This window comes from Triticum dicoccoides, chromosome 1B (genome assembly GCF_002162155.2).
Source record: "Triticum dicoccoides isolate Atlit2015 ecotype Zavitan chromosome 1B, WEW_v2.0, whole genome shotgun sequence".
NCBI lineage: Eukaryota > Viridiplantae > Streptophyta > Magnoliopsida > Poales > Poaceae > Triticum > Triticum dicoccoides.
Window position 1 is genome coordinate 710,984,903 of NC_041381.1, and position 13,338 is coordinate 710,998,240.

The following is a 13,338-nucleotide window of genomic DNA, read 5'->3' on the forward strand; positions in this document are numbered from 1 at the left end:
GCTGGTACATGCATGCATGCTATAAAGATTAATGAAAGAAATATAGTGTTTGTTCAGCTTGTACAAAGTTTCAGAGTTTGCTGCTATGCTATAAAGAAAGATATGTAGTGTTTGTTCAGCTTGTACAAATTTCATGCTGACGTGTTCATGGTACAGATTACATTTTGTTTAATAGAGTAATATGGTATTGGTACAAATTTGTTGTCCTTTATAAGTTTATTATGCACAAAGTGTTTGTAGCAATATTGTGTTAGAGACAGGAGGTAGTACATATGGTTTGTTTATTTCAAATTATATATTTTTGTTACCATGCATGCATCAATTCAAATGTCAGTCACACAAGCTGGCTCTGGCTGCCAGAAATGTCACCCAGGATTTGTTACTAGTTGATGCAAGGGAGGGACTCCATTCCAGTCCCGAGAGACAAGATCAACTACTAGTGCTACATCTATCCATGGCCTTAATTTTGAAGCAATCCCTGATCTCAATGCCCACTACTGCACATTGTAAATATCAAATGTACTATTATAATTATAATTTGAAAAAAAAATGCATTCAGTGTTTGCTTATAAAAAGTATGCTAAATCTATTATATATAACTTGTTTGCATTTTTCTGTGGAGCAAAGCTGCAAAAAAAGATGACCTCAACAGGAAACAAGAGCAATCAAGTTCAAACACACCAAGAAACAAGCCAAAAATAAAGCATTTGCATCCCAAACCACAGAGGAATCATTCGTTCAAAACGAGCAACCATAGCATTCCACCAACCAATTCCAATTCCGAATCACGGCAACAACTCATCATCACTAACAGCTCAACGGTTTCTCCCTAAACTTGCCTTGCCTTCCCTTCCCTTCCAAAAGGATAAGGATGAGGCTAGGTAAGGAAAGGTAGGGTAGGGAACACGCACGACAACATAAGGATATAGTAGATAGCCTAACACAGGACAGGAGCATAACGATAATCTCATAGGAGGCAGCCAGCCAGCATCCTCCTCTTTTAATCTACTTGGCCTCATGCTTGGCCTTGGAGTGCGAAGCTAGAGCGCCCTCACTGTTGAATGTCCTGCGCAAAATCAATCTAGTTAGCAACACAGCAAATCATCTAATATAACTGTCCAAACAGAAAAATAGCACAAGAGAAGCAACCTACTTGCTGCACGACTTGCACGCGACCGACCCTCCAGACTTGGGCGACTTCTCACTGGTTGCTGGGGTCTTGCCTGCCTTCTTGGCCGGGTGCGGAGTCGCCACATGGACAGCTCCCTTCTTGTCACCTGCAAACAAACAAAGGCCATCATCATTAGCAAACAACAAACAAAGGCCACAGCTAGCATAACTGGTTGGTTACATTATATTCGTTCCAAGCCCACATGCATGTTAGAGCTCTCACCTGTCTTCTGGCCTGACGGTGTTGCAATCTTGGCCTTCTTGTCAGTAACAGGGGTCTTCAACACGCTTCCAGCCACCCTCTTCTTCCCAGTCTCTTGCTTCTGAATATATATAGCAGCATTGTGTCAGGTAACAAAACTAGCATCAGGAGGAAAAAAGAAAAATAAGAACAAACATACTACCTTGGGTGTTTCTTCTTCCTCCTCATCAGAGCTATCCTCGCTATCATCAGAGGAGTCATCACCATCCTCACTGTCATCCTACAATAATATGTGACAAACAGCTTCAGTCAACCATAAATCAATACAAATCTACAATAATAATAGGTAGATTAACAATTTCAGCCAAGCATCAATTCATATGCATGTGTGTGTACCATAATAGGTAGATTAACAATTTCAGCCAAGCATCAATTCATATGCATATCGACCATAATAGGTGATTAACAATTTCAGTCAAGCATCAATCTATATGCATATCTACCACAATAGGTGAAAAACAATTTCAGTCAAGCATAAATAAATCTACACAAATCCAGAACAGGCCATATAATTAACATAAACAAAGTATGGGGTGTCAGTCAATTAACTCACAGAATCATCCTCCATGGGAATCAATGCTCCATCATCACCAGAGTCATCTTCGCTGTCATCCTCATCACTGTCATCATCATCATCGCTGTCATCATCCTTCTTAGATTTTCCCACATCCTTGGCAGCGGCCTTTGACTTTGAAGGCGCAGCAGTGTCAATCTTAACCTGCTTCTTCTGCTCCTTGGCTTCAGGTTTGCCTTGAAAAGGAAGAACAAAAATGCATTGGCAAGGGTCAACTCTCAATTTCCCCTGATGTTCCATCCAAGAGAGGTTTGCAAATGAATTAAGGAAGCACGAACTAGAAGCAAAGGAGAAATGTGCATACCATTTTCCTTGGTGAGTGCTGGAATGATCTTCTCTTCCTCCTCCTCAGAGTCATCCTCAGAATCAAAATCCATCGTGGAAGCAGGGGAAAAGGCAGGTCAAGGAAACAAGACTCAAGTAGCATAGCATCATATTAAACATGTATATGTGTACTAGACGAGTATAAAAAAGGATATTCATCTCCCTCGGCAGGCTGGAAAACCTTGTAGCCAGAGAAGAAGACGCTGGATGTCTTGGAATTGTGTGACAGCTCAAACTCCTTCTCGAAGACGAGGTCAAACTGGATCTGAGGGAACTTGTCGGTAGAGAGGGTCCCGATGGCCAGCTTCTGGTCGCCGATCTTGACGAACATGGTTGCCTTGTCATCCTTCTTGACTTCGCCAAGGGCACCCTGCCATGAGAACACACACATATATAAGAGGAACAGAAGAGATTAATAATGACCAACAAAATATTTCAATCATGAAGCAATACTATAATAGAATAGGTAGAGAAGAGAGTGAATAGAAAATGTTGAGCAGCAACATACCTGGGAGAGATGGAGGAAGTGGTCATCATCAGGTGAAACCTTGACGGACTGGTTAGGCTTAACCTCAAGGCCTGCACAGCACAGTACAAAGGGTCAATTACATACATACATACATACATACATACATGCATACATAGCCAATGTGAGCTATTTTTCCATGAGGTGAGAAAGGTGATGCAATTTTAAATAGAGGGATGGATCAAGACGACTAGATAGATTGATTACAAAAATAAAGGACTTGGGGTGGGCTGTGCAAGCAGAATCCATCCATCCATACAACAACAACAAGTAGCCAAGCACATGCATACATAGAGAAGAAAGCCTAGGTAGCTAGCTAGGGTTTGACCATGGCCCCATCCATCCATCCGCTAAACTAATCGTCACCAGAGTCTAATCTAATCTAGGCTACTAGTAGGATGATATACAGCAGAACACGAACGAGCGAAGGAAGGGTCGATTATCCAATCCAATCCAAAGACGGAACAACCCCTAATCATGGCAGAGAGGGAGGGCGTTCAAGGAATGCTTACCCCAGAACTCCATGGCAACCGGCGGCGGCGGCGAGTCGGAGGAGGGGCGGCTCGTCTAGGGTTTAAGCCGACGGACGGACGGACGGACGGATGGATTTGGGGAATGGCTGACTGGGGCTGGGTGGTGGAGCGTACCCTTTTAAAAGGCCCAGTGCGGGCCCATCGCCGTCCGATCATGCGCTCCGCGCCATCCTGGCCGTTCCTCCCTCCCTAACCTAGACGCGACTCGACTGGACTGGACTCTATAGGTGGGCCGACTGCATGGGCTGCACTGCACTGCGTGGCCCTACTACTCCTTGGAGCATCAATCAATTTTATCACCGACCACTGCTACACGTACCTAATCTTATCCCAGTACCAGATGAAAGCTAAAGTAATATTACGTACGTACCACCTTCTTTACCTAGGTAGGTGTAGGGTTATTGTTTTTTAAATTTCCAACATTTTTTAAAATTCACGCACAAGTTTTTGAACTCACGAACCTTTTTACAAATTTGCAAACACTTTTTTGAATCCACGAATAGTTTTTGCATTATTTTTTATGCGAGAAAATTTCCGATCTATTCATCTTAAATCATCATGATACAATGAATACTGTAAATAATAAAAATTACATCCAGATCTGTAGACCACCTAGCAACAACTACAAGCACTGAGGCGAGCCGAAGGCGCGCCGCCGTCATTGCTCCTCCCTATCCGGAGTTGAACAAAACTTGTTGTAATAGACAGTCGAAAAGTCATCATGCTAAGACCTCATACGACCAGCACAGCAGAACAACAACTGTTGCGGATAAAGTGTAGCGTAGATCGAAAGGATCCAACCTGAAAACACATAACGTAGATGAACTACGACCAGATCCGAGCAAATTCATCAAGGACAGATCCGCCGGAGACACACCTCCACACATTATTTGAATCCCTGTACATTTTTTCAAATTAGAGTACAATTTTCCAATTAATGAACATGTTTTCCAAATTCCTGAACATTTTGGAAAAATCTAAGAACATTTTTCAACTTTGTGAGCAATATTTTAATCCAGGGTTTTTCTTAAAATCATGAATCTTTCTTGAAATTTGGAACTTATTTTTTGTCCCAAACATTTTTGAAATAATCATTAAACAAAAATAAAAACGATGAACAAAAAAGAAAGAAAAACAAGGGCGCCGGCCCAAAGTGCTCACGTGGGGTGAAGGTATCTGATTGCTCGCTATCCGCCGACCCTCCAATTGAGCACTTGGATCGGGGAGCGCCTCTTCGAGTCTAAAGTTCACGAATTTGAGAGAAGATCGTGAATTTGAACAAATGTTCGTGCTTTTGAATAAAGTTTGCGAATTATGAAAAGAAAAGAAAGAAAACAAAAAAAAAACTAGCCGAATAGGAAAACGATAGAAAACGGGACTAGGATTGCGCTGCTATTTTTCTTTAGCGTTAGAATTGCCACATACTCATTCCACCCTCAAACAAGTGTACAAATAGAAATGTAAAACAAAGTATGGAATGGAGTAAAAATGTATTGGGAAGATGTAAGCCACCATCAGTCTCCTCTTTAATTACCCCACCTTCATTGAGCTGAGTGCATGTAGAAAGTGAGGACGCCATGTGTTAGGGCATCTCCAGCAGTTTGTTTATTAGCTTGTTGGTAAAATATGGCATGTCATCAACCAACGTCTTAATATACAACTACTCCAATAGGTTGTATCTAGTTTGCCCAATAGGATGTGAGATAATAAATAAGGTGCTCTCTCATTCTACGTTCGAGCTTGTGCAAGGGGTGTTGGTTTATGTACATACAACCTTACTCTTTTTTCTCATTTATTTATTATATGACACATCATCAAAATTCTATGTGGCAAAGTCTACCAACAACTATCTTACAACCACTGAAGATGCCCTTAGATGTAATTGGCCTTGATTCCCGTGTGATGAAAGAGAAGCATTTTTCAGATTTCTTTATTTCTTTGTTTTTTTTTCTCCTTTTGTGTATTATTATACAAGAGCTCACCCTGTGTATTACAAAAATGTTCACCATATGTAACAAAATGTTTAGTGTGTATTTGAAAATTGCTCAGCGTATATCACAAAAATGTTCAATGTGTATTTATATATCGTTCAGCGTATATTTACAAAACTGTTCAATGATGTATATTTAGTTCCTCTTAGTCCAAGTTTTTTTACCCTGTACCCCAAAAATCTTGTTCTAGTTTCATTATACTTTTTTCCTGTCTGTTATGATTTTGGGGACTAAATTTATTTATTTTCTTCATATTCATCAGGGATTCCGCATATTCAAGTGAATCTCAAGAAGGAATTTCTTGCCTTGGAATTTCAGCAACTTTAGTGGTACATTAACCTACTGTCACTGATATTACAAGAACTCTAGTTTTGCCACTGTGTTTTCTTCGCCCTTGAGTATGTTTTTTTTACCACATTAACATAAAATATAGTTTTTACAGGTTCAGAGAAAGATGGATGAACAGATTTACAAGTGGACTGGAATATCAAATGCAAACAGAGACAACGAATATCCGCCCACTTGTGAAACTATTTTCTTTTTACAACATGCACTCCATTTTTGCTGCTAGTTGTGGCAAAACAATGTTTTTCCGGATACTTTTTTGTCTCTGAATATTGTTCAAGAAAACTAGATTCTACCATGCCCGTGGGCAACTTATAGATATATACACTGAACAATTAATATTTTTTTGCATATTCAAATTTCTCTTGAGTATACTAGAAAATATCTTGCTGCAAATTCATAAGAAGTTAATTTTTGTACAAATATTTAACAAATTCAGAACAAGACAAGACCTGAAACAGTCAGCAAACAATGGTACAAACAGTCACTTTTTACTACAATTTATATTGTACTAAAAATTGCTGATTCCTTCTCCTCTACAAAAGTCTGCACGTTAAGTGGTTCAGGAAACAATTTGGTTCACATTACCCAAACATTCCATTCAGGAAACAGCCACCATCTATCACTATCAGCGTTCGAGGGAATCTACGGGCCATGAAGAATAACTAACTAATGCATGCAAATTCAGACACACACTTTCAAACCAGGTCAGGTACTCAAGTCTTTCACCTTCTTCATTGCAAGCCAAGCGAAGAGAGCGAGTGAATCAACATCCCTGAAAGATACCACACAAGAAACATCAATCACCTAACAGCTATCAACATCCCCATGACACCGCAGAACCTAAACTAACATTCATTCATCCCATCTCATCTCATCTCATCTTTGCGACGAACCCTGGGTAGGTTAGGTGGTCTCACTTCTACTGGCTGACTGAGTCGGTCTTGTTGTCTGTTAATTAGGCCAGTCCTTCCTGATCTCAAAGCTGTACCTCATGTCCAGGTACACCTTCCCATCATCATCCACAAACTGCAACACCAACCAAAATCATTCTAGTGAGTCCACACATCTTTACTACGTACATATTAACCAACTCTGGTTGGTATGACAAAGATAGATAGATAGATAGATAGATAGATTCACTGCAACAAAATAGCTGCTACATACAGACTTCTACACAAATGTACCTTTAATCTGGCAGAATAGGAACCCCTTGCAAAGATGCCGCTCGGGGTGCTATCTTCCTCAGCCTTGTACGTGTAGGGCTCCTGCTGAGGGCTGAATGTCCCCAGCATCACCTTCTGGTTCTCCACTGCAAGCAAAACACCCAAAACAGCCAGGGACTCACTTAGAGCTATATATTTACTTATGATGATGGACAACATGCATGTATGTAGCTTCAAGAGGGGATATATATATATATATATCATGTGCAGCATTCAGTCATGACTGTCATCACAATGGATCAATGGAGTCAAACAGTATGCATCCAACATATAACAACACTGTGGGCGCCTTCTTCCTTCAGAATTATTAATTATGGACCATTCTGCTGCCACACACAGCATTCAGCCGTCATAATTTTTTTTTGTTGAGACATATAGTTCAGTTAAGAATTGTTTCCTGACAATGGAAATGAGATCAAACCAAATCCACAGTGTTTAAACCCAGCATGTCGAGAGAGAGAGAGAGAGAGAGAGAGAGAGAGAGAGAGACAGCAGGTGTTTATTTCACCCATGTGACTGTTTCCTAATGACAACATATTACATATGCAGTGCAATCAAAACCTGCTAGAGATGCAGCAGCAAAGGCTAAGATGGAATTAAAAAAGGTTAAAACCAGCGGGTGGATTCGTTTAGTGTCGTGACTCGTGAGTGGAACAAAATACGGTCTCTCATAAGATGGTGAACAAATATGGAAATAAAGCTTTGATGGAACAGAACAGCAGGAACATATGACTTGGGATAACTAAAATATATAAACGACACCAAGCATGCCCAAAGTCAAATCAGATAAGATGTGAATTCAACTCAGTGACAAATAAGCAGTGAATTGAGGAGCAGATTCAGATCAAAGCAAGTATAGTATATCACTATCGGGAGGAGCTGGCATTGTTCAATCAAATTCTCGTTTTATGGAGGCACAGTTGCAGAGCATATACAACAAATTCTCATATTCAGCTCAACATTTGCTAATGTTATATTCTTGGGGTGTCTTCCTATTTTTGCAGGGATATATAATTCTCTTAAGGATTATTTATTTCCCAACAATGGAAATGAGACAAAATCCACAATGTTGAAACCCAGCATGTCTTGAGCGACAGCAGGCGTGTTTATTTTCACCTATGCTACTCTTCTTGTTGTCTTCATCATAATGTCAAAAGAATATACGCAATGTAACCGAAACCTGCTAGAGATGCAGCAGCCTAAGACGGAATTGAAAGTTAAAACCAGTGGATTCATTTTGTATCGTGAGTGGAACAATTATGTTGTCTCATAAGATGTTGAACAGACAAATACGGGAGTAAATCTTTGATGAAAATATTACTTGCGACTACATACATGCCTAGGTGTAATTGGATAAGGTGTGAATTCAATTCAGTGAGAAATAAGCAGGAAAATGCAAAGCAGGTTCAGATCAAAACAAGTATAGTGGTATATCGGAAGGAGCTGTCCATCTTCAAACAACTCTCGTATTATGGAGGCACAGCTGCAGAGCATATATAAGCAACAAAGAGGATGGATAGATAGATATAACAATGCGCATAGATAGATACATTAGAGGTGTGTCTGTCGGTCTGTTTAAATAAATGGATAAGGTGTAGAAATAAGCAGTAAACTGTAACCCAGGTTCAGATCTGTGAAAAAAACAAGTATACTAGTAGAATATCTCAAGGAGCTGTCCTCATTTTTCAAACAAATTATAATTTACATACATATAATGTCGAAAGAATATATGCTGTGTAACCAAAACCTGCTAGAGATGTAGCAGCCTAAGATGGAATCGAAAGTTAAAACCAGTAGATTCATTTTGTATCGTGAGTGGAACAATTATGTTGTCTCATAAGATGTTGAAGAGACAAACACGGGAGTAAATCTTTGATGAAACGGAATAGCAGGAAAATATTACTTGCGACTACATACATCACATGCCTAGATGTAATTGATAAGGTGTGTATTCAATTCAGTGATAGACAGATGGTGTGGCGCCATGGTACTTTATACAAATAAGCAGTAAACTGTAACCCAGATTCAGATCTGGTATATCTCAAGGAGCTGTCCTCCTTTTCCAAACAAATTATAATTTACATATATGAGCAAGCAACGAAGAGGATGGATGGATGGATGGATATAATACCATGCAGCAGAGCACGTACATAGATAGATACTGTATACTAGAGGTGTGTTTATTTGTGTTTAATTTAAGGAGTTGTTTACATGGAAAGGAAAGGAAAGGAAAGGAAAGGAAAGGAAAGGAAGGAAGTGGTCACCTTTAACTCCGGTCTTCCAGACGGTGTGTGAGTACTTGAGACCGGACACGATGTTGTTGGAGACGGCGAAGGAGAAGCGGAAGCTGTATGCGCAGCCGTCCTTGAGCGCGAAGGCGTGGCCCTTGTCATCGGGCACGAAGGGTATCGGCAGAAGCAGGTCAGGCCTCCCTGGTGCGAGGATGGTGAGGTTGAGTATGGTCACCTCCGGTTCGACGGTCTCTGGACATAGCCGCCCGCAGCACGTAGGAACGGAACAGTGAGTCAGTGAGTCAGTCAGTCTCACAAACAGTGTGTCTACTCTAGTAGTGTGATAATAAAAAGATAAATTAGAGACAGGCAGCAGAGATGAGATACATCATCCCTGCCAAGTGCTGTGCTGCTCTTGAGAAGGAAAAGCTGGTAACAAGTAGTAGCAGGGAAGAATTGTGTGACAGTGTTTTATAATTTAGTGTAATACTTATAGTGGAAGAAGAGAAAGAAGTTTAGTGTAATACTTATAGTGGAAGAAGAGAAAGAAGCGTGCATTTGCATTGCAGACAGGCAGGCATTGGGAGACAAGACATACTGGATACAGGTAGAGGTAGCAGTAGTGGAGTGGTGAGTGAGTGTGAGTTACCTGCTCCAAGGGCATGGAGGAGGTTTGTGGTGTGGACAGCATCTGGTCCGAGGAGCTGCTCCTTCCATCTACGGAGGCTCTCATCCTCCCCCTCCTCCTCCTCCTACAGTTACATTACATTGCATAGATCCATCCTTGTTCAGTTTCACTTTGAGTTTGAGTTTGAGTATTACAAAGAAAGATGCAGATGCAGATGCAGATCCATCCTTGTTCTACATTACATTACATTAGTATTCCTTCCTTATCCTTATGAAAAAGAAAGAAAGAAAGAAAGAATGCTTGCCTTGTGGAGGTGGAGGAGGTCCTTGAGGGGAACCTGAGGGCCCAGCGCCATCTTCACCGGAGCCATGTCTTGTTGGTCTTCCTCTTCTTCATCCTGCTCCTCCTCCTCCTCCTCCTCCTCCTCCTCCAGATGCAACGAGGAAGGAACGCTGACGCTGACGGAGACGGACGCTTCCTCCTCCTGCTGATCCATGTTCCCTCCCTGGATCGCCTCCTCTTCCCTCCCCTCCCCTCCCCTACACAGAAGCAAAATCGAATCTTGGACTTGGAGGCGCGCCGCGTGATTGATGGAGGGTTTGATTGATTTGTGGGGAAGGAAAAGGGAAGGGGATGGGGATTTTTGCTCGGCAGCAGCAGGGTTGGGGTTGGGGTTGTTGCGCGAGTGAGATTTTAGCTCAACTTTTGTGAGAGGGAAGCCCATGGGTGGATGGATGGATGGATGGGATAGAAATAAATAAAACTTAGTTAGAGTAAAATGCACAGCCGGTATTTGAACTTGCAAAGAAAACACGCTTTGGTCACTGTACTTTAAAATACGACCAATACGGTCACTCAATACGCCTACACATGATTATACGGTCACTGTTCACCGTACGCCACTCGTCGCCGCTCCATTTGACCACTTGCTGACCAATCCGAGGCGACATCTGGCGTTCGCGAGGGGTCTCCTGGGCTTTTTACAAGGAAACCCTTGACCGGCTCTGTAATTCCTCCAGGTCCTTGTCCATTCGGCTTCGATCATAACGAAAGGGGAGGAGGTAAAAGGGGAGGAGGGGAGGGCGATCATCGGCGGCACCGCACCACCACCGGCGGAGTCACCGCAGAAGGGCGAGAGCCGCCGCGCAGGCGCGTCGCATCTCATCGCTGGAGCTGTTTCGTCGCAATGTCGCATGTTCGTCGCGCCAATGGCGCTCCGCCGCCCAACTACAATAAGCCCTCACCTCGCCCCGCCATGGTTCTTGTGTTGTAAGCTATAGGGTCGAAACTTAGAGGTGGGCATTGTGGATGGTGTGTTTGTTAGTCAGATATGCCCATCTGTATTTTGGAGATTTGCCTAGGGTTTTCAACCATGATTTGGGGGTTTCAGCCTATAGGGTTTTGGGTTTGGAGAAGGTGGTTGTTTGTAGGTTATTTGGTGCTGAAAAGTGCTATATTTTGCTGCATGTTGAAGATGTTGGTTGTATAGGTGAATTAGATACTCAAAGGTGGTTTCTTACATCTATTTCTTGCAAATTATGTGGAACATAAATTCTGAAACTCTGTTGTGCTCTGTTTTGATGTATGCAGATAAGCGCAGCAGGAAGTTTTTAGTTCAGTTTAACCATGGTGGTTATTTCCTTGGGCAAGGTAGCAATCATTCATATGTCAATGGTCATCAACTGTGGTACGATGAAGTAGATGCAGATACTTGGTCTCCAATCATGGTTGAAAACCTTGTTAAAGAGATAGGATGGGAGATGGCAGGCAGGCTGAAGGTATATTATCGCATTCCCATTCTGTCAATCAACAGGAATGGTTTGAGGGAAATCAGAGGAGATAGTGACACAGATCAGATGCTCACATTTGTGTCAATTGGGCATTACTCATTTAGTTTGTACTTTGACCATGAGGACAGTTTGAATGCAAACTTGACAGAAGATGATGTGGTCAATTTCCCAATAAGGCAGCTACCTCAAGTGCTTAGTCCTTGCAAGAGTAAACCAAATGAGCCAGAAATTGCACATATTGATGTTGAGCGTGAAGATGCAAATGTGCCACACCCAATTCCTATACAGGTAGTGTATCCTCCAGAGCATGTAGAAGATGATGGTGTAAGCAACTATGTGTTTGCAAAAAGGAAAGCATATTATGTCAGTGAAGATGTAAGTGTGGAGGAGCTAGTTGTGATTTAGACAGCAAGAAATGGTTAAGATGATGATGTTGAAGGTCAAGGTGGAGGTGTTAGAGGAAGATATTGCAAAAGGAAAAACAAACAGTGCAACTCATCTGGAACAACTAGTTATGAAATGGAAACAAATGAGAGTGATTCAGATGACTCTAACTTTGATCCTGGGGCCATAGTGGACAGTGATTATTGTTGGGGAACGTAGCAGAAATTCAAAATTTTCTACACATCACCAAGATCAATCTATGGAGATTATAGCAACAAGAGAGAGGGGAGTGTATCTTCATACCCTTGAAGATCGTGATGCGGAAGCGTTACAAGAACGCGGTCGGTGGAGTCGTTCACGAAGCGATTCAGATCGCGGCCGAATCCGATCTAAGCACTGAAGAACGGTGCCTCCGCGTTCAACACACGTGCAGTCCGGTGACGTCTCCCGTGCCTTGATCCAGCAAGGAGAGAGGGAGAGGTTGGGGAAGAATCCGTCCAGTAGCAGCACAACGACATGGTGGTGATGGAGGAGCATGGCATTCCAGCAGGGCTTCGCCAAGCACTGCGAGAGATGAGGAGGGAGAGGGGTAGGGCTACGCCAGGAGAGGTGGAAACTCATGTGTCTGGCAGCTCCAAAAACCCCACTATTTATAGGAGGAGGGGAGGAGGGTGCGCCCCTCTAGGGTTCCCACCCCTAAGGGGGCGGCAGCCCTAGATGGGATAGAGGGGAGCGGCCAAGAGGGGGAGAGAGGGGGGTGCGCCCTAGGATGGGCCTTTAGGCCCATCTGCGCCTAGGGTTTCCCCTCTCCCCTCATAGCTGCACCTTGGGCCTTGGTGGGAGGCGCACCAGCCCACTCTGGGGCTGGTCCCTTTCCACTCTAGGACCATGCAAGCCTCTGGGGCTGGTGGCCCCTCCCGGTGGACCCCCGGAACCCTTCCGGTGGTCCCGCTACATTACCGGTGACCCCCGAAATACTTTCGGTGGCCAAAACCTCACTTCCTATATATTATTCTTTACCTCCGGACCATTCCAGAACTCCTCGTGACGTCCGGGATCTCATCCGGGACTCCGAACAACATTCACTAACCACATACAAACTTCCCTTATAACCCTAGCGTCATCGAACCTTAAGTGTGTAGACCCTACGGGTTCGGGAGTCATGCAGACATGACCGAGACAGCTCTCTGGCCAATAACCAACAACAGGATCTGGATACCCATGTTGGCTCCCACATGTTCCACGATGATCTCATCGGATGAACCACGATGTCAAGGATTCAAGCAATCCCGTATGCAATTCTCTTTGTCAATTGGTACGTTACTTGCCCGAGATTCGATCGTCGGTATCCCAA

General features: G+C 42.9%; 2 protein-coding genes across 4 annotated transcripts; both read right to left on the reverse strand.

Annotated features, from left to right (window-relative positions):
• Positions 1-712: 712 nt before the first annotated feature.
• On the reverse strand, positions 713-3,482 carry LOC119349891 (histone deacetylase HDT2-like). The gene is made up of 9 exons (XM_037617993.1): positions 3,369-3,482; positions 2,839-2,909; positions 2,486-2,700; positions 2,311-2,384; positions 1,986-2,182; positions 1,575-1,652; positions 1,394-1,493; positions 1,154-1,277; positions 713-1,066 (listed from the first exon to the last, which is right to left on the reverse strand). The coding sequence occupies exons 1-9, from the start codon at positions 3,379-3,381 to the stop codon at positions 1,006-1,008; spliced, it is 933 nt and encodes a 310-aa protein (XP_037473890.1). The 5' UTR covers positions 3,382-3,482; the 3' UTR covers positions 713-1,005.
• Positions 3,483-6,197: 2,715 nt separating this feature from the next.
• On the reverse strand, positions 6,198-10,536 carry LOC119349892 (rho GDP-dissociation inhibitor 1-like). 3 transcript variants are annotated; one of them, XR_005169570.1, is made up of 6 exons: positions 10,115-10,536; positions 9,832-9,934; positions 9,216-9,434; positions 6,913-7,037; positions 6,622-6,754; positions 6,198-6,500 (listed from the first exon to the last, which is right to left on the reverse strand). XR_005169570.1 is itself a non-coding variant. In XM_037617995.1 (6 exons), exons 1-5 carry the CDS (start codon positions 10,532-10,534, stop codon positions 6,680-6,682), a joined length of 942 nt encoding a protein of 313 aa, XP_037473892.1. In that variant the 5' UTR covers positions 10,535-10,536; the 3' UTR covers positions 6,198-6,500; positions 6,646-6,679. The 3 variants fall into 3 exon arrangements, 2 of the variants coding, with proteins under 2 accessions (XP_037473892.1, XP_037473891.1); XM_037617995.1 differs by having other exon boundaries at positions 6,646-6,754; XM_037617994.1 differs by having other exon boundaries at positions 6,198-6,754.
• Between the last annotated feature and the right edge of the window lie 2,802 nt (positions 10,537-13,338).

Bases quoted from the DNA above. Each gene is read 5' to 3' on its own strand.
- LOC119349891 (XM_037617993.1), bottom strand. The intron at 2,701-2,838 runs GTATGTTGCTGC...TTCTCATGGCAG, and splicing joins ACTTCCTCCATCTCTCCCAG to GGTGCCCTTGGCGAAGTCAA. The intron at 1,067-1,153 runs GTAGGTTGCTTC...GATTTTGCGCAG, and splicing joins GCGTGCAAGTCGTGCAGCAA to GACATTCAACAGTGAGGGCG.
- LOC119349892 (XM_037617995.1), bottom strand. From the start codon at position 10,534: ATGGGCTTCCCTCTCACAAAAGTTGAGCTAAAATCTCACTCGCGCAAC. The intron at 9,935-10,114 runs GCAAGCATTCTT...ATGTAACTGTAG, and splicing joins ACCTCCTCCACCTCCACAAG to GAGGAGGAGGAGGGGGAGGA. The intron at 7,038-9,215 runs GTGACCACTTCC...TTTTGCTTGCAG, and splicing joins CTGGAAGACCGGAGTTAAAG to TGGAGAACCAGAAGGTGATG.